Source organism: Vitis vinifera, chromosome 10 (genome assembly GCF_030704535.1).
Source record: "Vitis vinifera cultivar Pinot Noir 40024 chromosome 10, ASM3070453v1".
Classification (NCBI taxonomy): domain Eukaryota; kingdom Viridiplantae; phylum Streptophyta; class Magnoliopsida; order Vitales; family Vitaceae; genus Vitis; species Vitis vinifera.
The window spans coordinates 12,066,161-12,088,243 of NC_081814.1; the positions used below are offsets into that span (position 1 = coordinate 12,066,161).

The window sequence follows — 22,083 nt, forward strand, 5'->3', positions numbered from 1 at the left end:
GGTGTCTATCGGTATAAGACTTGTGGGAAGAAGCATTTGAGCTACCCAAAACTGTGTATGATTCATTCAAATTTAGTAGATTGTTGTTGTGGCTGATAAACCCCAAGTTTTTGCATTTACAAAGGTTGTGACAATCTATGCGATTGGATTTATTTTGAATTATTAGAACTTTTATAAATTCTCATAGGTCTAATTAGAATGGTATAATTGAATCCTAATAATAGAAAAAGGTAATAATTGATTTAATTTAATCAATTTGAGATATATATATATATTGATAAGTGAGATGGATATAAAAGTTATTAACTAAAGATATTCCATTTGGGCATAAAACTTGTGAGTACTACCCACTCAACATCCCACCTCCGCAGTAGTTTTTTGATAAAAAATACAAACTTACAAGTGGTATTAAATCCTAAATAAGGAATCTCTGGCAGATGCTTATTTATTCTAACCACCACATGAAAAGAAATTAGAAATCATATATATATATATGTGTGTGTGTGCGGACGCACACGTGTGTGCGTGTGTATGTATGTATGTATGTTGAGGATTCAAATATCACGTGATATATATGTAGATTCATGTGAAAAGTATAAAGCAACATTAAACAAAAATCTAGTTAAAAGGAAATCCAATTGATTGTTTTCAATTATGGCATTTCATAAGATCGATTAAATGGTGTTTTAAGAATTTACTGAAATAAGTAATTAACAATAAGTTGATCCCCTAGAATGTAAAGTTTAACCCTATTCATGACAATCTATAAATATTTCATTCCAAAAATAGAAACAATTGAGATTTTTGGTAGATTAGATGTAGTAGTATCATAATTTGGCATGTGCATGATGAAAACTTCATTCTCAATTCTATGAGAATTTTTATGAAAGCCTTTCATTTGCTTTGCTTCAATGGAAGTTTTATTTTCCTAAGGAGAAAGCCAAAACCTACTCCTAACAAGTTGTTGAGTTCTACTTTCAAGGTACCTACTTTAGGCTTATGTAATATATAAAGAAGAGTCTTCTTAGGGCATTTTTGTTCAAAGGCTGGTTGCCTTTTTAATAGAAGGAAGTGGGACAGCAGAGGTGATTTCATTAAACAAATGCCTGAGCTAAGGCTCACATGTCCCACCGTTTTTGAAAAATCAAGGATAGAAAGTCATGGTCATTGTAATAAGTAGTGGAAGCAACACTCTTGGAAGCTTGGGTGGTTTTTCAATCATTAGAAAAAGAAGCTTGGCCAATATTGTTCCCTACATATATGATCTTTACAATATAGATATCTTATTCATTTTGAGCTTGAATTATGGATGTTTTCCTATTGTGTGATTAATTTGACACTCCATATAATTGATGAAGTACGTTGTTTTCAATTGAGAGCATTGAATTTCACTTTTACCCTATTATTTTTCAGAAATTTGATGAAAAGAGTGCAATTTTGCTTTTATTGACTTAGAATCATTAAGATGAATTTTTGAGATTAAAATCGATTTTAGAAAGTGATTTTTGTCAAAAATCAAGTTTATGTTTTCAGTTTCTATCACTTTCACCTCGTCACATCCTATAGGAGTAATTGTAGGAGAGTAGCTTCTTTGTCTCCATCTCCTGAAATATGCTCTACTTGATGGATGTGCGATTTTATTCCTTTCTCTATCATTTTTATGACGATCTTTGATGACTACATGTGAGAAATATAATTATTTTTTGCCAAAGGAGGAGATATTGATTTATTTTCCTAAGAGATATATTGCTTTGCCTCATGTTTATGGAAGAGGCATATGTTTCATTGTCATTGTTCTTTTTTCCTCTCCTTACTCACTATGCAGTTCATAGGTATATTGTTGTTTGAGTGTGTTTCAAGTGATAGGTTCATGTAGAGAAAGAAAAAAGACCAAAGGTTGGTGTTATTCGTATTGAGTGATATTTTAGAAAGGATTGAGTTAAGTAAGATTCTAGGATCCTTTTTTTTTTCTTTGACGGGTAAGTGAGAATCTAGGATCTTAGTTTGAGAGTTTTAGGGAATCTTAGTGTAATGATTTTATTTTGTCCCAAAATTGCCAAATGAAGAGAATGTTGATGTATTATATTAGGTTAACAATACTGCTATAAAGATTATTGGTTCAAGATTGCTTTCCTACCATAAGTCTTATATTGACATATTCAAATTGAAGACATAGGAGTTGAAACTCAAGTATTTTTAAAATTTGAAATTAGAACAAAATAATGACTTTATAAAATTCATAGTTTAGTTATAACTTAAGTACCTAGAGTATTTTTGTCTGATTTCTTTCTAATTATTAAAGATTCCTATTTTTCTAAAATAAGTTTTCCTAATTTGATATAATTAAAAAAAATAGGGTTTTGGTATAACAAGGTTTTAAAAACTCATTTTAAGGCTGCAAAATAGAAAACCTTAAGAAAATCTACAAATGTTTTTATTTTGCCTTAGTTTCTAAAACTCCAAAAATCAAGATATCAGTCAAAGAAGCTTGAAAGCCCTTTCAAAGAGGAAAAGTAGAGGTCAAGAATTAGAGTCGCCAAGCCTCTATGGTTTTGAGGCGATTCACTAAGAAGTATGGCAAAGTGCTACATTGTGGATATGAAGAATATGTGCAGATGTTGGTTGGTATAAGACTCGTGGGAAAAAGCATTTGGGCCAAGTAAAATTGTGTAAGATTTTTTTAGATTTAGCTGATTATTGTTAAGGTTGATAGACCCATGGTTTTTGCAATTATATAGGGGTTGTGACAGCCTTTGTAAGCAATTTTCCACATATATTTGATGTTTTATATGTGATTGGATTTATTTTAGAATATTAAGATTTGTATAAATTCTCATAGGGCTAATCTAAATGGTCTAATTGAATACCAATTTGTGTTTTAAAAGGCTATTGAGGCTCATGCCTTGAAGCTTGCCTCAAGGTGAGGCTCTACAAATTAGCCTTAGCTATAGCCTCAATTAGGGTAATTGAGGCTTAAGCCTTACCCTATCAAGGTTTATAGCTTTGATGCTATAGTCTCAAGACTATTGAGGTCTAAGCCTCAAATATTTAAAGGATTTTTGGACTTTATAGGCTTTTAGTATATATTTTATAAGAGGCTTAAGTCTCAATATTGAATGAGTTTTAGTAGGTTCTATCATCTATGCTTTTATGGACTTTTGATATAGATTTCATGAATTTTGAATTGGGTCCCTCCTTGGTTGAACCTTTTACAAAATAAGGGTTTACTTGACTTTCAATTAACTTTTTAAATGGAAGGGAAAAAGAGAGATCAAGAAGAATAAGATAATTATTGACTATCCTAGTGGTTAATCTCATATATAATCCAATTATTGATAGATGGAAAAAACATACCACTACAATTAGTGGATGAAGAAAAAGAAGGAAGGATGGATATTAACACCAATGGGGTGGATATATCATAGAGGAAGTAGAGCTTTTCAGCTTTTGCTCTCTACCTCGGGTGATTAGAGACCTAGTCTTAGTGGATTGTCCTTCTAGATTCTGGATGATTCTGAGGTGGCATGGCTGGAGAAGCCTTTTTCAAAGGAGGTGTATGGGGCATTGTTGAGTTTCAGCAGGGATAAAGCTTCAGGCCCGGACTGGTTTTCCATGCAATTTTGGCAGTTTTCGTGGGAGTTTGTGAAGAATGAGGTGATGAATTTTTTCAGGGAATTTCACAGGTCGGGTCACTTTGTGTGCAGTTTGAATGCTACCTTTATAGTTCTGATCTTGAAAAAAGGGAGGGCAAAGAACTTGAGGGATTTTAGACCAATTAGCTTGGTGGGGGGGTTGTACAAGTGGTTGGCCAAGGTGTTGGCTAATGGGTTGAAGAGGGTGTTAGCTAAGGTGATTTCCAAGACCCAAAATGCATTTGTAGAGGGTAGGCAAATATTGGATGCAGTGCTCATTGCAAATAAAGTAATAAACTCGATTTTGAAACGCAATGGAGGGGCAATTCTATGTAAGTTAGACATTGAGAAAGTCTATGATCATGTGGAGTGGTCTTTCTTGCTTACAGTTATGGAGAAATAGGGTTTGGGGTGAAGTGGTTAAGGTGGATTAAGTGGTGTTTATCCGCAACTAGGTTTTCCGTTTTGGTTAACGGAACACCTTCGGGCTTTTTCCAAAGCTCTATGGGCCTAAGGCAGGGAGACCCGCTTTCGAATTACCTTTTGGTGATAGCGATGGAAGCCCTTAGCTGTCTTTTAAAGAGAGCAGTTTGTGGTGGCTTTTTATCGGCTTGTCAAGTGCAAGGAAGAGGAGGTGAAGGGGTCAAGGTCTCCCACCTGCTGTTTACTGATGATACACTGATTTTTTGTGAAGCGTAGGAGGAGCAAATGACGTTTTTGTACTAGTTGTTGATGTGGTTTTAGGCAATCTTTGGGTTGAAGGTTAATTTGGATTTAAGCAAGTTAATCCCGGTGGGAAGGGTGGAGAATGTGGATGATTTGGCTTGAAAAGCTAGGTTGCAAGGTGGGAAGTCTTCCGTCCACTTATTTGGGGATGCCGTTGGGGGCTCCTTTTAATTCTGTGGCAGCTTTGGATGATATTGAGGAAAGCTTCCGTAAAAGATTGGCTATGTGGAAGTGACAATATATCTCTAAGGGCGGGAGAATTACATTGATTCGTAGTACTTTGTCCAGCTTGCCTCTTTATTTTATGTCCATTCTCCATTTGCCAAGAGTAGTTAGAATGAGACTGGAACAGATTCAAAAGGACTTTCCGTGGGGAGATGGGGCTCTTGAGCGAAAACCTCATTTAGTGAGGTGGTTGATAGTTTGCATAGATAAAAGAAAAAGGGGACTAGAGGTTAAGAGCCTTACTCTGCTCAACAAGGCTCTCCTTGGAAAATGGACATGACGTTTTGCAACTAAAAGAGAGGCTTTTTGGAACCAAGTTATAAGGGGGAAATATGGGGAGGATTGAGGTGGGTGGTGTTCTCGTGAGGTTAGGGAGTGTTTTGGAGTAGGGTTGTGGAAAACAATTAGGAATCTTGACCACCTTGTTAGCACTAGCTGTCTTTTGTGGTGGGTAATGGTCAGAGACCAAACTATTTATAAAAGATGGTCCTTCGACGTTAATAGATTTTATTGATTGGGTGGGATCTTGTTGAAGAAGGGGTTGTTTTTTGTACATGAACATCTTATTTGGACAGTTTTCTTTTTTGTTTCAGCTGTAAGGGTGAGTATCCTTCTCTTGTACATTTTGGGCTGTTATTTTAGCACCTTTTTTTTAATATAATACTTTTACTTACTTATCAAATATATATCTATATATATATATATATAGCAATAGGATACAATTATATACCTTGGAGGATCCCAGTGATAGCAACAATAATGTTGAAAATTATTTGGTAAAACTATGAAAGAGAGCTAAATTATATGAGAGAAAAAGGAACTAAATTAAAACTCTTAACAATAAAAAATAATTAATTTTATCATATGAAGTTTATGTCTTTTTTATTACTCAATTTTATTATGACTTTATGAGTATTTTTAAAATTTTTTGATAATTTTTTATTATTTATTTGTTTAAGTTGAGGCTTATGCCTTATTCTGCCTCGAGGCTTATGTCTCATCTCATTTAGGCAAAATGCCTTAAGATTGCCTTTAGCCTTTTAAAACGTTGATCCCAATAATAAAAAAATGCGGTAATTGATTTAATTTAATCAATCTAAGATAAACCTAGAAATTAATTAATTTAAGATATTCCATTTGAGCATAAAAATTGTGAGTACTACCTATTTTTTTTTTTTGATAGGTAAAAGAGATTCTATTAAAAAGAGACACCAAGAAGGCAGCTCAAGAAATACAAACCTATACACCCTCCTTCAAGAGAATACTAAAAGAAACAAAAAGCCCCAACATACACCCCTAATTAGAGCCCATCCAATCAATAAAATTAGCTATAGTTAGAGGGCAATCAACTATGAACACTTTTGTTTCAGCCCAAAGAGAAAAAATAAAAGAGTATTTCAATCTTTGAATTGACAACGTATCATCCTTGAAGGCCAACCGATTCCTCTCCTTCCAAACCGTCCAAAAAATGTGCAAAGGAGCCGCTCTCCACACCTTCTTACGCTTTTTGCCCACAAAAGATCCATGCCAGCTTAGAAGGGTTTCCTTAACAGAATAAGGCAACACCCAAGATACCCCAAAAACAGTAAAAAGAAGATCCCATAAAACCTTTGTTCTTGAGCAATGAAGAAGAAGATGATCTATGGTCTCCTCATTCTCAAGACACAAAAAACATCTATTTGCCAAAGCCCATCCTCTTTTCTGCACCTTGTCCAAGGTTAGTGCTTTGCCCCACGTAGCCTCCCATACAAAAAAACTGATCTTGGGCTGCACATTCGCATTCCAAATAAGGCTAGAAGGAAACCGAGCCGACCCCCCCGCTTCCATGGCCAAGTATAGAGATTTAACCGAGAAATTACCACTCTTAGTTTCAGTCCATGATACCCTGTCCTCCACAACCTCAATAACTCTACTACGATGTAACTGCTCCATAAAACTTGATGCTTCCTCTATCTCCCAATCATTGAAAGCTCTTAAAAAGCATGGATTCCAACCCCCCCATCCCCCCTCCGCCAAGGAATCCCAAACATCTGCCACACTTTCTTCCTTATCAACAGTCAAAGCAAATAGAGACGGGAAAGACGAACACAAAGGAGAGTCCCCACACCATTTATCTCTCCAGAACCTCACCCTCCTACCATTACCAACAATGAAGACCATCCTATTGCTCACTAATTCCCAATCCATCCTTATCCCTTTCCACAACCCCAAGCCATGAGCCTCTCTCACTTCCCGAGAGGCCCAACCCCCTCTCTCTTCTCCATATTTCCCTCTAATCACTTGATTCCATAAGGCTTCTCTCTCATTAGCAAACCGCCAATTCCATTTAGCAAGAAGAGCCTTGTTGAGAATAGATAGGTTTTTTACCCCTAAGCCCCCTTTCTTCTTACTTAAGCACACCACCTCCCATCTTACTAGATGAGGCTTTCGCTCCAAATTACCCCCACCCCAAAGGAAGTCCCTTTGAATCTTTTCTAGTCTCCGTCTGACTACACTCGGTAACCACAACAAAGACATAAGATAGATTGGTAAATTCGATAACGTGCTTCGAATTAAAGTCGTCCTCCCTCCCTTGGATAAATATTGTCTCTTCCACATTCCTAGCCTTTTACGGAAGCGTTCTTCCACTCCATCCCAAACTGATGTTGATTTGAAAGAAGCCCCCAAAGGCATCCCCAAATATGTGGACGGCAAGCTACCCACTTTGCAACCAAACTCCCAAGCAAGGTCATCCATATTCTCTACCCTTCCTACAGGGATGAGTTCACTTTTATCCAAATTTATTCTCAATCCCGAAGCGGCCTCAAACCACATAAGTAGCCAACTAAGATAAGTCAAATGGTCTTGAGACGGCTTACAGAACACCAGAGTATCATCGGCGAACAACAAATGGGATATAAGGACCCCTTCTTCACTTCTCCCCTTTACCCTACACCCCGATAAATAACCTCCCACTACAGCCCTTTGGAGGAAAGCACTAAAAACCTCCATTGCTATAACAAAAAGATAAGGGGAAAGGGGATCACCCTGCCTCAATCCCTTTGAGCTTTGGAAAAAGCCTGTAGGGGTTCCATTTACCAATACAGAAAAACTTGCAGTGGAGATGCACCATTTTATCCACCTAATCCATTTATCCCCAAAACCCATTTTCTGCATAACTGTGAGAATAAAAGTCCAGTCCACATTATCATAGGCCTTCGCTATGTCCAATTTACACAAGATGGCACTCTCATTATTTTTCAGAGTCGAATCAATGGCTTCATTAGCTATCAACACTGCGTCTAGGATTTGTCTCCCTTCCACAAACGCCCCTTGGGCCTTGGAGATCACCTTTCCAACCACCTTTTTTAGCCTATTGGCTAGGACCTTGGCCAACCACTTATATAAGCTTCCCACCAGGCTTATGGGCCTAAAATCCCCCAAATCTTCTGCTCCCACTTTTTTTGGAATTAAGACCAAAAAAGTTGCATTTAGGCTCTTAACAAATTTTCCATTTTCATAGAATTCCTTGAAAAAACACAACACATCCTCCTTCACAAAATCCCAAGCAAACTGCCAAAAAGCCATAGAAAGTCCATCTGGTCCCGGAGCTTTATCCCCATTGCAACTCAACAAAGCATTGTACACCTCCTCTTCCGTGAACGGGCTCTCCAAAGTACTAGCATCCAACTGATCCAGAGTCTCTAACTGCAGCCCGGATATGGAAGGACGCCAGTCCCCCGAACTGGACAGCAGCAACTTAAAAGCATTGCCAATCCCTTCCCTAATTTCATTCTCCTCTAAGCACCAAGCTCCATTAATCTTGATTCTGTCCACATTATTCCTCCTCCTATGAGCATTAGCCATTTTGTGGAAATAACCCGTATTTCTGTCCCCCTCTTTCAGCCACACTTCCCTAGATTTTTGCCTCCAACTGATTTCTTCAAGTAACACCCATTTTTTATAATCTTCCCTCGCTTCTTTCCTAGCTTCCAGCTCTTCCAAGTTCAGTCTGCTCATTTTCTCCTTTGCATCCCAAAACTGCACCTGCTCCAACGCCGCATTTTTTCTGAGCTCAATCCTGCCGAATGTGTCTCTATTCCACTCCTTTAGCTTAGCCTTCAGAACTTTTATTTTTTCAGCCAAAATAAAGCTTGCTGATCCATTGAATCTACCCCCCTCCCACCAAGACTTCATAAGCTCCTTAACACCTTCCACTTTCAACCACATGTTTTCAAATCTAAAAGGGGAAGGGCCTCTTCTCCCACCCCCTACATCCAGCAGAACCGGAAAATGATCAGAGACTGGCCTTGGAAGGACACACTGCCGCACGTCACCAAAGTGGTTGTCCCAGCCCTCATTAATTAAGAACCTATCCAGCCTTGAGAAGGACTGATTGTTCACCCCTCCACTCCAAGTAAAGGGACCCCCGACTAAAGGCACGTCCTTTAACTCTAAGTCTTCAATGATTTCTACGAACCTTCTCATGTTCGAATTCAGTCTCCCCCCCCTGTTGCGCTCTTCTGGACTCAGGATGGCATTAAAATCCCCTGCAGCACACCATGGCCCATTCCAGAGCCCTTTAATGGCCCCCAACTCCTCCCAAAAACTCTCCCTTTCTCTCCTCAGAATTGGGCCATATACCCCTGTAAACATCCACATGAATCCGTCCTCGCTGTTCTTAAAAATACATGAAATGGAACACCCACCTTTATGAATATCAACCAATTCCAATACTCTGTTGTCCCAAAACACCACTATACCACCAGCTGCCCCTCTTGAGTCCACTGCCCCCCAGTCAAGATATCTTCCCACCCCTAGGCTGCAAATAATACCCTTTGACATTTCTTGTATCTTAGTTTCCTGAAGGCAAACCAGGTCCACCTTATGCTTCTTTATCAAAGCTTTTATAACCTTCCTCTTGTCACAATTATTGGCCCCTCTTACATTCCAAGTGAGCATCCGGAACTTCATTTAGACCTGCACGTGTTTACCCCTTCTTCTCCTCCTCCTTCTCCAATATAGTTCACTGTCCATTCCAATTTCCTCAATTCTCTTTCAAATTTGGACGACTTCAATTTTTTGCTTTTTCTGCCGTCCATTTGTCCTTTCTGAATCTTCCTTTCTTTCATTCTTTTCAGTAAAAACAAAATTTCCCCTTCAAATCCCTCCGTCGGCATTCCAATATAGCGGCTAAACTTAGCCAGACTACTAGATTGCCAACAAGGTTCCTCCTCTTCTTCCCTCTCCTCCATATCCTCATGGATGGTCCTATTCGTATCCCCCTCTGTTTTCTCTCCGAAAGCCCCTACTTCCCTACCCGCACTGTCCAATACCTCGGCCTCCCTTCCATCCGCCCATATCATCCTTAACGGACCCATAACTGCACCCCCAGCTTCAACAGAGCTACTGCTCTGAATGATGACCCCAGTCCTGGCTACACTTTCCCCATTTCGACCAGAAGGAGTAGAAGAAAGAGAAATATCCCGCTTCCCCAAAGAATACAGAGAACAAGAAGATTGGTCTGAGTACCTGGACGCTTCCTCCATCAAGGCTTCGTTGGTGAACACTGTAAGATTGACGGCCGGTGAACGCGACCCCATCTGAGCTCCTACCATCTCCCCCTCAAGTTCTCCACTGACGCCCAATCCCCCGACGGGAGCCCTAGCTTCTCTGGATCGATCCATCTCCACCTCAGAGTCTTTATAAGATGGAGACTTGGGCCGGCCCATTTTCATTAATTCTATTTGGCCTTCAGTCACTTGGCCTTTCTCCTTGGGCCTTCGCCCCAAGTCCACCATCATTTGCCGGCCCAACACGAGGGATTTCCCAGGCCCGCAAATAGTATTCTTCCCCCACGTTATGTGCTGGCTGGCTGTGGACCCGACTCCATCTGCTACCTTTTCCGACAGCGCTTCAGAGAACGCAGCTGCCTTGCTGCATCCCCCTTCATCATTTTCACACGGCACGTCCACTTTTGCAGGTTCTCCATGCGTCCGTACATTGGCCTTTTTGAAACCAGCGCGTGAATCTCCTTCTCCTTCATCCCTAACCTCTCGCTCGTTGCCCATCTCGTTTCTAGTCGCCGGAACCACTGCCGTCAGCCCTGGTTTCACCTCCCACCATAGTTGTAGAGAATAACAGACCGACCCGACTGCCACTTGCAGTGAGTTCGGCCACTCTAAGCCTTCCGATCTCACTAATAGTCTGGCCCATTTTAATTCCTTAAAATTTGCAGTGTCTTCATCCACTGCGAGGAACCCCCCGCAACAGTCACCGATTTTTCTGAGTATCTCCTGACTCCAAAAATGCAACGGCATTCCCATAACTCTCACCCAGACACTCTTATCCCTCTCGCCATTAATAGAACACCCCACCTTTGGGTCCCACCTTTCCAAGCTCAAGAATGATTCCTTAAACCACCGATGTCCTCTTAACAACACCTTTTCTGCCTCCTCTTTAGTCTCAAACTCTATTAACAACAGAGGGCCTCCCAACCTCGAAAACTTCACCCCTCCTTTAGTATTCCACACAGATCTCCCCCAACTTTCGAAAGCTTGCATATCTGGGTCCAACATTGAGGATTGTCCCCATCTTCCCACCAGACATCGTCCCAGGAATTTCCTTTCATTTGACACTTCTTCCTCCCCTAGTTGAAGCCACACTGCCTCCCCAAACTTCTTCCCTCTTGTTTTCACGGCTTCAACATAGGATTTTTTGGCTTTCCTCACATATTCCCCATCTGAACACCCTGTCCCATAAAATGCAGCAGTTCCCTTGGACTCCTCCTGAGACCCAACTCCAAGAAAACGAAGTTTTTCGGCCAACAATACCCATCCTCCCAAAACACTTTTTCCTTCTGGAAACACTAAACAAAATCTCTTTGATTCCAAGTCAACCACAGAGCATAAAATATACCTACCAGCCTTGTTTTCACGGATCTCCAACTTATACCTTCTTCCTCCATCTTCCCAACTTTTAACATGGCCTAGCATCAACACTCCCCTGCAACAAGCCTCCACTCCTTCCAATAAGCAACATAAACTGATGCTTCCAAATCTGATCCATGAGGTATATCCTTTGCTTCTTTCCACAATGATACCCTTAGGTCTCTCCCCAGTCACCTCCGCCGTGATTTCATAAGACTTTGATTCTACTGCAAACCAACATCTGCCTCCTCTCTTAGCAGCCATTTCTTAACCAGAAAGATCATGCACAGAAGACGTCATGATGCTGCTATGGACACAGAATACCCAGGCTCTTTTTTTTTGGGAATTTTATCGGTAAGAATTTAATGAAAATTTACTATACCAACAGGCAACTAGAACTACCAAGGATAAGAAAACATCCTTGCAAGTTTGTACTTAAGAGAGACAAAAAGAAAATCATGAGCACTGTAATGGCTCCAATCATAGTAGTGCAGGTGAAAATGCAAATTTACTACTAGCTGCTACACCAAATGTGTTGTCACAAACAAAAAAGAAACACGCCTTGATGAGTTTTTTTTTCCCCTGTGGAGCAACAGGTTCTTTCCCACAAGTTGAACAAGCATCAAGGTCATGATTGTGAAGAGTTTATAAGTGAGTACTACCTATTTAAACCCCCCTCCCTTCCTTAATCGAGAATACAAGCTAACAAGAACCAACAAAACAATCCTTGACCAAAGAAAGGACTATCAAGGAATCCTCATTCTTTAAACTCTCAAAATCTTTAGCTTCTTTACCAAACCCACCCCCAACCTCTAAGCCTAGAAGGATTAGGCCCTTAAGAATGAGTGCGTAAAACTACTTGGATTCCTCTAAAAACATGTAACAAAGGAGGAAACTACCTACCATCTTGACTAAGCTCCAAGTCTAAGCAACCTTATATCTTCCTTCAACTCCGCCATCAAGGTTTACGGCTTAGTTTTCCCTACGCAACATCCTTTCAACCAGCCCAAAACCAGGAAGCCCCAATGACCCAAACCTAATCCACCTAGAAAAGCCTTTACCCTTTTCAATAATCTTTCTTGCAAGCCGCCTTTGGACTCTAAAACCTTCAGTTTAAATGACTTCAAATGCACTAACACCTAACCTTTCCTCATAGCTCTTTTACAAACTCAAACTTGGGAACTTGGAGATTTAAGATCCTTCATATTTCAAATCATTCACTTGTAAAAACTAATATATTTCAACAAGTTGGAAAATACATAAAATCCAAAGGCATAAGAAGATTAGGAAACATCATTAATTGCATGATAGATTTCATTGAGACATGAATCTATCTTCCCAATTTGCCACACCTCATGGTTGCCACTCATGAAATTGATAAATAGGAAAAAAGAATGCATATGGTCATCTGCTCATACCACATTACTCTGTGCCAGAATATACTAACAAACAACAATCAACTACAAAAGAAATTCCCATTAAATAGCAAAATATTCTTACTAAAAATAGAGAAGAAGTTGTCATCCCATACAACTATTTGTTGTTGTGGATTTTATGTTTTTGAAAAGAAAAAAAAAATCTCCTTCATCAGCCCTTAGAGATATCAACTACTCACCATTTATTTCACAAACTTAGGGATGACTTGAAGATATAAGGTTCCATATTTATTTGGGAAAGTGCAAGTTTAAGTTCCATGGAGATAATCAAGCTCCACATTGAAGAATATCCTTAATATGTTCCACTTCCAAAGTTGTTCAATTTGCATAAAATTGAGAAGGCTATTATTATTATTATTATTGATAGGTAAAGATAGACATGTATGAATTATTAACATAAAAAGTACAACAAAATATATAGATCGTATACATGGGGCACCTAAAAGAAAGACCTCAAAAGAGAAGTCACAAAAAACCACCCTCTCAACAAAACCTCTCCCAATCAACCAAATCAATCAAAGGCATCTAGTGTTCTCTTATGTACACGCTAACCCAAGCTAAAAGATCACAAATAAATGAATGTTTTAACTTTTAATAAGTGTGTTTCACATTTTCAAAAGGTCTTTGATTTTGTTCCCATGCAATTGTCTAAAAAATGCAAAGAGAAGAGGCTCTTCGCACCTTCTTCCTTTTCTTCCCTACAAAGGAGCCATGCCAACTTAACAATGTATCTTTCATTGAAGAAGGGATCAACTTAATAACAATAGTTGCCATAGAATCTTTCATTGAAGAATATCCTTAATATGTTCCACTTCCAAAGTTGTTCAATTTGCATAAAATTGAGAAGGCTATTATTATTATTATTATTGATAGGTAAAGATAGACATGTATGAATTATTAACATAAAAAGTACAACAAAATATATAGATCGTATACATGGGACACCTAAAAGAAAGACCTCAAAAGAGAAGTCACAAAAAACCACCCTCTCAACAAAACCTCTCCCAGTCAACCAAATCAATCAAAGGCATCTAGTGTTCTCTTATGTACACGCTAACCCAAGCTAAAAGATCACAAATAAATGAATGGTTCAACTTTTAATAAGTGTGTTTCACATTTTCAAAAGGTCTTTGATTTTGTTCCCATGCAATTGTCTAAAAAATGCAAAGAGAAGAGGCTCTTCGCACCTTCTTCCTTTTCTTCCCTACAAAGGAGCCATGCCAACTTAACAATGTATCTTTCATTGAAGAAGGGATCAACTTAATAACAATAGTTGCCATAGAATCCTTCCTTTGGTATATTTTTTTAGAATATGATCAAAAGACTCCTCCCCACCCCCCCCCCCCCCTTCAAGTTTACAAAGTTCCTGGAGTTGATCTCATGTCAAAACTTTTGCCCAACTAGCTTCCTAAGCAAAAAAGCTCGCTTTGAATGAAACCAATAGATTCCAAATAATGTTTGTGGGAAAGGAGATGGACCTCCTAGGTTCCAAGATTGAAGATAAAGATTTGACTAAAAACAGGCCCCTTTTTAGCATCCTCTTAGATAACCCTATTGTTTTCTTCTCTCCTAACCAACTTCACCAGCAATCTTGAGAAAAAAGCCTCAACAACATCTAGCTCCCAATTGTTAAAAAGTGCCTAGAGAAGCACAAATTCCAATGAAACCCCCCCCCCCCCCCCCCAAACTCCTAAATCTTCCCATAAATATGTCACCCAAGTCTCCTTAGACAAAGGCAACACACACAAGGAGGGAAAGGAATTACACAAGGGGCCATACCATCCATCCTTCCAAACACTAAGACTCCTACCATTACCCACTTCAAAGGGGGTTCTATTAAAGAAAATATCTCACCCCTTCCTTATAGCTTTTCCAAACAACAACCCCATAATCATCTCTCACTAATTGAGAAGATTACTACTATTATTTGAAAGCCCCATTTGATACACTTGAGTAGCAAGTGTTAAGTGCCAATTGTCAAATGAGACAAAACTTATCTAAGCCAATTTTTAGCTAAATAATAAACTCCAGTTTTTCACATCATATGACAATTCCTTATCATATGTAACATTTAAAAAAATATAAATATTAATTTGCAGTATTACTCACCTTACATCTATCTACTCATCTATCTATCACTGTTGAAAGTGAATCTAGTTGAAGGAGTGGATGGGTTAGCAGTGTCAGAATTAAAAATTTTAGTAATTTACCTTTCTTCTGCAATGAAAAAAAAAAATTATTTCAAGAATTTATAATTCATGTTGTTCATATATAATAATATGAACACACAACAGCTTCTAAATCTCACTATGATATTCTCCCTTCATTCAGAGTTGCCATGACTTGGGCCATCTCCATCTATTACCTCTTTTGACTGATTACTTTAGCAAAGGAGGTCTTCATTCTCTCCTTCTGAATGGAAATGAAAACCCCATTTGTGTCTAGGAAATAATGCGAACAAGGTAAAGAAAAAACTTCGAAATGATAAGAAAAGAAATTCATTTTCATTTCTTTTCTCTCATTCTTCCCGAGAAGCGAGAACCAATAACACTCAAAAGTACACTCTCCTGCCACATATAACTCCTCCGAAGATCAAACTATTGCACTGCGAATTAGAATTTGATTAGAAAAAAAAATAAAACAAACCTGAAAATGGTGGAAACTGGATTTTCCAACAACAAATCCATCTGTAGAAAACATATCCCCAGTCTTCTCTATCTGTCATACAAAAAAAAAACAAATAATTAAAGAAATAAATCCACCCATGTTCTTGCAAACTGCTTAAGCAAATAACAGAGCGAAGTTCCCTTTAAACCAAAAAAAATTCAATTCGAAAATTAAACCCATTTTTAACTCAATAATTATTCGAACACATTAACACATGCATAATGAAAATTTGAATTTTGTTCAGAAATTTTCAAATGCATCTGCAAAAAGTACCAAACTGGAACAGAGAACAAACCATTAAAAAAAAAAAAAAAAATACTCAAAAGAAAACTTACACAGCGGTGGTTTGAAAATGCTCTCTGAGAAGTCCGATTCTGGGGTTTCGGATTTATAGTGTAAAAATATGAACCTTTTTAGGTTCTGGGTTTTAGGGTTTTAGACTTACTGACACAGCTGTCTGTGTACCGTTGTGGATAACCTGCGAATTGGAAACCTCCGACTTTGTATGGGCAGTTCGGTCATATCGAGCCGGGTTAATATTGATAATTAACAATTAATAAAAAATCCCAAAATAATTTCATTCACCACCCCGGTATTTCCGCTGAACCCATTTATTTAAAATTTTATTAAATACCTCCCTTATTTAAATAAGGGAAAAAATAAGTAAATAATATATATATATATATATATATATATATATATATATATATAAATTTAATTTAATCTGCTACCATGCTATATTTATATACTTGCATAAAGGCGCACTCAAATTAAAAATAATATCATATTAAGATTACCTTTGTCAAAAAGGTTTGATTTCCACATTTTTCATGTTTTGATTTCTTCGTATAGTAATTAATATTTTGTATGCATTGATTTATACATATCTATATATATATTTATTTATTGTGTTTTCACATGCATATTTTCTAATTATATTAATAAGATTTATCTTAAAAACATATATTTAATCAGGTTTCTATTATTTGATATAATATTAACATTGTATGTCATCAATGTTATACAATTAGTGGACGAGAGTTTCATAACAAGTCATAAAACATTGTCATAAAGACCTTATCTTTATAGAGTTAAAGAAATATTATCATAGAGAAACAGTTAAAATTAATAAAAAAATATTAGTCATTGCTGATGACTTGACTTAATAAGTTAGGTAAAAGCAATGAGAATATATATAACACAATAAAACAAATATGAAAAATATAATTTAAAATTATGTATTTCTTAAATAATCTCACACATTTGATTTCGTAAGTTTAGAACAATTTATACATGAAATAACGAGGAAGTATTTCAATAATCAAACTAATTATAGTGATAGATCAATAATTTTATTCAAAATATTATTATAATCTAAATCAATGTGCAAAAATTAATTCATAAATCAAAATTTCAAGAGAACATATCATGATTTAAAACATCTTGTTATCTCAAAACTTTAATTGAAATACTACAAATCAATCTGAATATATATATAAAGATATAACATAATATATTGAGAACAATAGTTAAACTTATTGTAATTTTAAAATTATTTTTGGATAATGAAATTATTGCATTAATAAAAATACCATATGTAGTAACATGCAATAATATATATCATTTTATATAATTCAAAATTTTTCAATCATAAAAACATGTTATAAAGAAAATTGACATGTAAAATCAATTTATTAATCATATAACCAAGTCATATATTTCACATCTATCCAAAAAAATCTCAATTTTCTAAATCAAAAGATTATTGTGTATTAAACAATTAGAATAAAAAAAAATCCAAACTGTCACATCTAATACAAAAATATCATACTTTCATGCAATTCGAAATTCCACATCTATATGTAAAAAATTATACTAATAACAGTATAACTTCTAATAATAAAAATTTATAAAAACTATCAAACACTTACCTATTTGTATAACTTGATATACAAAATATTAATATTATGATAATATGTAAATATTATCTCTACGCTTGTTATCATAGCTTCAGGCTATAATATATTCCATTATAATTTTTGGTTATATAAATTTCATAAAGTTGTACAAAATTGTTAGTTAACAATTCTGTTCTTTATAACTTCTAGTTATAAAAAAGTACGTATTTACAACTTTGACATAACCTTTGATTAGGCCAAAAAATATTAATTTTCTTATTTTCATAATTTCAAGATGAATAATAATATGTATATAACTTCTGGTTATATAACAAAATTTAAAAAATTATGTATTTTCTAGGTACATAGTTGTTCATTGACAATTTTATTTTGTATAACTTTTGGTTATACAAAATAATTAGAAATTGCATCCATAGGTTCTGGTTATGAAACAATTGTTAATAAAAATTGTTTTCTATAATTCCTATTGTGAAAAATAAGCGAGTACATAATAAAAATTAAAAGTCAATATTTTTCATAACTTTGAGTTATAATTATTTTGTCAAAACAAGAAAATATATAAATTTTTACATAGCTTCAGGTTATAAACTATTTATGTATAACTTTTAGTTACACAATATAATTAAAAGAAAATAGAGAAATTAAAAGTTAATATCTTTTATAGCTTCAGGTTATGATTATTTTGTCAAAACAAGAAAATATTTAAATTTGTACATAACTTCAGGCTATGAACTGTTTTTTGTATAAATTTGTGCATAACTTCAAGGTATGAACTATTCATTTTATAGCTTTCGGCTATATAATGCTATTTTGTATAACTTCCAGTTATATTGTATAATTAAAAACAAATAATTAGGGATCATATACATAACTTCTGGTCATATATTTGTAATTTTGTAATTTTTCCCATAACTTTTGGATATAGGAATTGCACATATTTTTTTCATAACTTTTGGTTATGAATTTACCCCATAATTTATAATTTATCTTATAACTTCTGGTTATAGGGACCGTACATATTTATGCATTCAAATAAAATAAATGAAAATAGAGAGTCAAAGGGTAATAAAGTAGAAAATCATGATATAAGTTTATCACATACCTTTTTGTGAGAAAAAAAGATAAAAAGTATTTCTATTTCTTTGAAGGGAAGAACGTCTTTCTATTTCTCTAAAGAGAATAACATCTTTTCTTATTTCTCTTAATAGAGAAAAATCTTTATATTTATTTTATAGAGATTATTCGTGTTGATAACGTGTTGTAAAATAAAGTGAGAGAAGAAGAAAACAAGAAAGAGATAATGTAATTCACAGAAAAACTCAATCGAAATTTCATTAGGGATCCTTCCATTTTATAGGGAGTTATACAAGATATTTATGGATGATCATCCACAAGTTACCATATTGGTACAAAATATCATATTTTATAACATATTCCACTATTTGCTATTAAAAATATAAATTAATTCTCTCTCATTTTTAGTGTTATTTAGAAATTGATTGATAACTTAAAATTTAGTAAATAATTCTTTATTTATTTGTAAATAATATTTATGATTAAAATATCTAAAAATTTTATAAATTTTATAAATTATGTATATATATATAATACATATATTAGTATTATTTAACTATAAATTTATACATATTTTTTTAGTTTTTTTTAACTATAAATTTATTTTTTGATCAAAATTATTTGTTTTGCCAAATAAGTAATTTAAAAAATAAAAAATTGTTGAAAAGAATAAATTTATGATATATGCTATATGTATATCCTATATCTCAAGATTAACATATCCTAGACAAAAAGAATAGGAAAAAGAAGTTAGATAATTTATAATTTATGGTGTTTGGTTGAATATGAGATGAATAAGTAATAAGATAATTTATTATATTCCGAACTAATCAAATATGGGATAAGATATGATATCTTCTTATCGTATCTCATATTATATATAGTCAATGATATATGGATTCAGACCTATATTTGGTTGGCAAGATATAATAAGTCCATCATATGATATCAAATAAAAATCTTACGTTAATGTATATGATTGGATATATTATGTTATACTTTTATATTAAGTTTAAAAAATAAATAGAAAATGAAATGAAATATAATATATATAAAGTGAATAATACATTTTATTATTTATCATATATGATTTTTAGTTAAATATATCTTAATATAAATGATGAGATAATTGATCTTATCTTATTATCAATAAGATATGATTTAGAATATCAAATCTTTATCTCTTATCCCATGTCATTTAACCTTACATGGCTTAATTGTTTATTAATCATTTACATGATTTATTTGTTCATTAATCATTACTTGACGTAATAGATCATTCATTTTTCAGAGCATTTATTTTATTATCATACACCATCCAATCATTCTCCATACATGGAAATTTGCATCAAACTTTTTCAACTTCATCATCATACACCACCTATTACTCACGCATATAGAATCAATCAATCAAATCAGAAAAGCCAATTGAGAGACTCCAGCTTGTTTAAGATTAAGCGGTAAGTTTGGGAGCCTATTAAACGTCTCTAACATGGAGGGCTTTTTAAATACGCCTAATTGAATTATCAAACAACAAACCCTATTTCTATGTGTTTGACAACTTTTTCAACACTCATTTCCAATATTGTCAAACACCCCTGTATTTCATGCATAATAAGAAGTCACACTAATCAAATAAAAAAAGGGCCATATATATACGCACTGTACCTTCTTTGGGACCACTTTTTAAACATACCTAATTTGTAATAATTGAAGTAGAGAAAGCCCATAAATTCACCATACATTCATATATATAATTATTTTTTTATTTAAAAATATTTATAATTTTATTTACAAGTTCATATTTCTTTGATATTTAATTATTATACAATAGATATGAAAAACCTTGTCAAGAAAATTATTATGACGATTTATATTTTCTACAATTAGTTTAATGAAATTTAAAATAAGATAATTATAATTTATTTATTTATTAAAGATTTACCATGGGGTGGAGGCCTAATTCGAAAGATGGTGATGGCATAGGATTTTAGAGTGGTGGGAGGAAGGGTAGCCAGGGATTCACAAAAGATTTAAGGATTGAGAGTATGGGTGAAGTTGAGGATGTAGATATAGTAGTTGATAATGATGGTGATGATGATAATAAAGATAGTATTGAGGATGACTACGAGCATGTTGATGAGGATGAAGAATTTGGCATCAATGGTGAGAATGATGATACTATGTATTGTCCACCAAGTCATGTAGATGAGAGCTCATAGGGTGATAGGTTAAGTGAGACAAACAATGGAAAAAATATGTTCCATATTAATAATGACTTATCATGGTATGAATCCATTGATGACGATAATAAGGTTGAGTATAGTTTTACCTCAGGAAGCGGATAAGCTGGTTATGGCATAAAAATGGTATTGGAGAAAAGACATCCAAATATGATGAAAGTGGTAAGATAGAATTGAAGGAGGGTCAATTATTTGAAAATGTGCGTGGGTTTAGAGCTACGTTGAGGGATTTTGTGATCCATGAGGTTTGAAATAAGGAGGTTAAAGAATGTGAGAACTAGAGTGGTTGCAAAGTGTGCAATTGAAGGCATTGGAGAATTCATACTTGTCTTATTGCTAATGAGATGACTTAATTATTAAGTTAACGACAAAGATGCACAATGGTGTTATTCTTTAAAAAAATTCAAATGTGTCCTTTTCATGGATGAGCTAAAAATTAAACGGGAGACCAAAAAAGTATCTTAAACTTAAGAATTGAAAAGAAGTTATGGTAACAAGCCAAGATGTAGCTTTATAGGTTTAGATGGAGGGCAAAGGACAAGGATGAAGAATCACATTGTAAGTCATATCCAAAGCTTCAAATGTACATTAGGTTAATAAGGGCGACAAATCCTGGATCTTTAATAAAAATTGTTACTTATAGGGAAACTTTAGATTTTGTTGTTGCATTCAAAAGGTTGTTTATTTCATTCAAGAATATGAAGAGTGGCTTTATATATGGATATAGACCTTTCATAGGATTGGATGGATGTCACCTGAAGGAGCGACATGGAAGTGTTCTAGTAGTTGCAATACTTTGGATGGGAATAATGGCCTATTCAATGTTCTATTGGGTGTTGTCAAGTGAAAATAAAGACACGTGGACATTCTTTGTTCAATGTTTGGTGACTATTCTAGGTGCAAATTCATGTAGTATAATAGACTTTAAAGATTAATTGTCAAAAGTATGATATAACTATCTTAGTTATACATGTTTGTTTATTTAATGACACATGATTTAATGTATATTATAGGCTTTTAGTTAGGGGATCATTGTGTAGTTAAACATATGTTACATTTTATAGGTTATTATAAACACCATCGATGAGGTGATGCTAGGAGCCACACATAGATTTTACTATAGACACACATGTATAAAAATTTCAAGTTGAAGTTCTTTGACTCATTCTAAGGAATGGATTTTAGGTAGCAACAAGAGCATATATAGTTGATTGGAGCCAAAATATGTGCTCTAATGACACATATTCGATATG

At 34.9% G+C, this 22,083-nt stretch overlaps 1 protein-coding gene across 2 annotated transcripts in view; it reads right to left on the bottom strand.

Annotated features, from left to right (window-relative positions):
• LOC100251522 (protein PLASTID TRANSCRIPTIONALLY ACTIVE 12, chloroplastic) overlaps window positions 1-16,101 on the bottom strand; it is a 37,112-nt gene extending 21,011 nt beyond the window's left edge. Inside the window, exons 1-2 of one of the 2 annotated variants that reach the window (XM_010657393.2) lie at window positions 15,930-16,101; window positions 15,574-15,645 (exon numbers count right to left, since the gene is read on the bottom strand). In XM_010657393.2, coding sequence (XP_010655695.1) covers window positions 15,574-15,627 — 54 coding nt within the window. In that variant the 5' untranslated portion in view covers window positions 15,628-15,645; window positions 15,930-16,101. The remainder of the gene's footprint in view (window positions 1-15,573; window positions 15,646-15,929) is intronic. The other variant, XM_002272252.5, reaches the window with a different exon arrangement.
• Window positions 16,102-22,083: the final 5,982 nt, after the last annotated feature.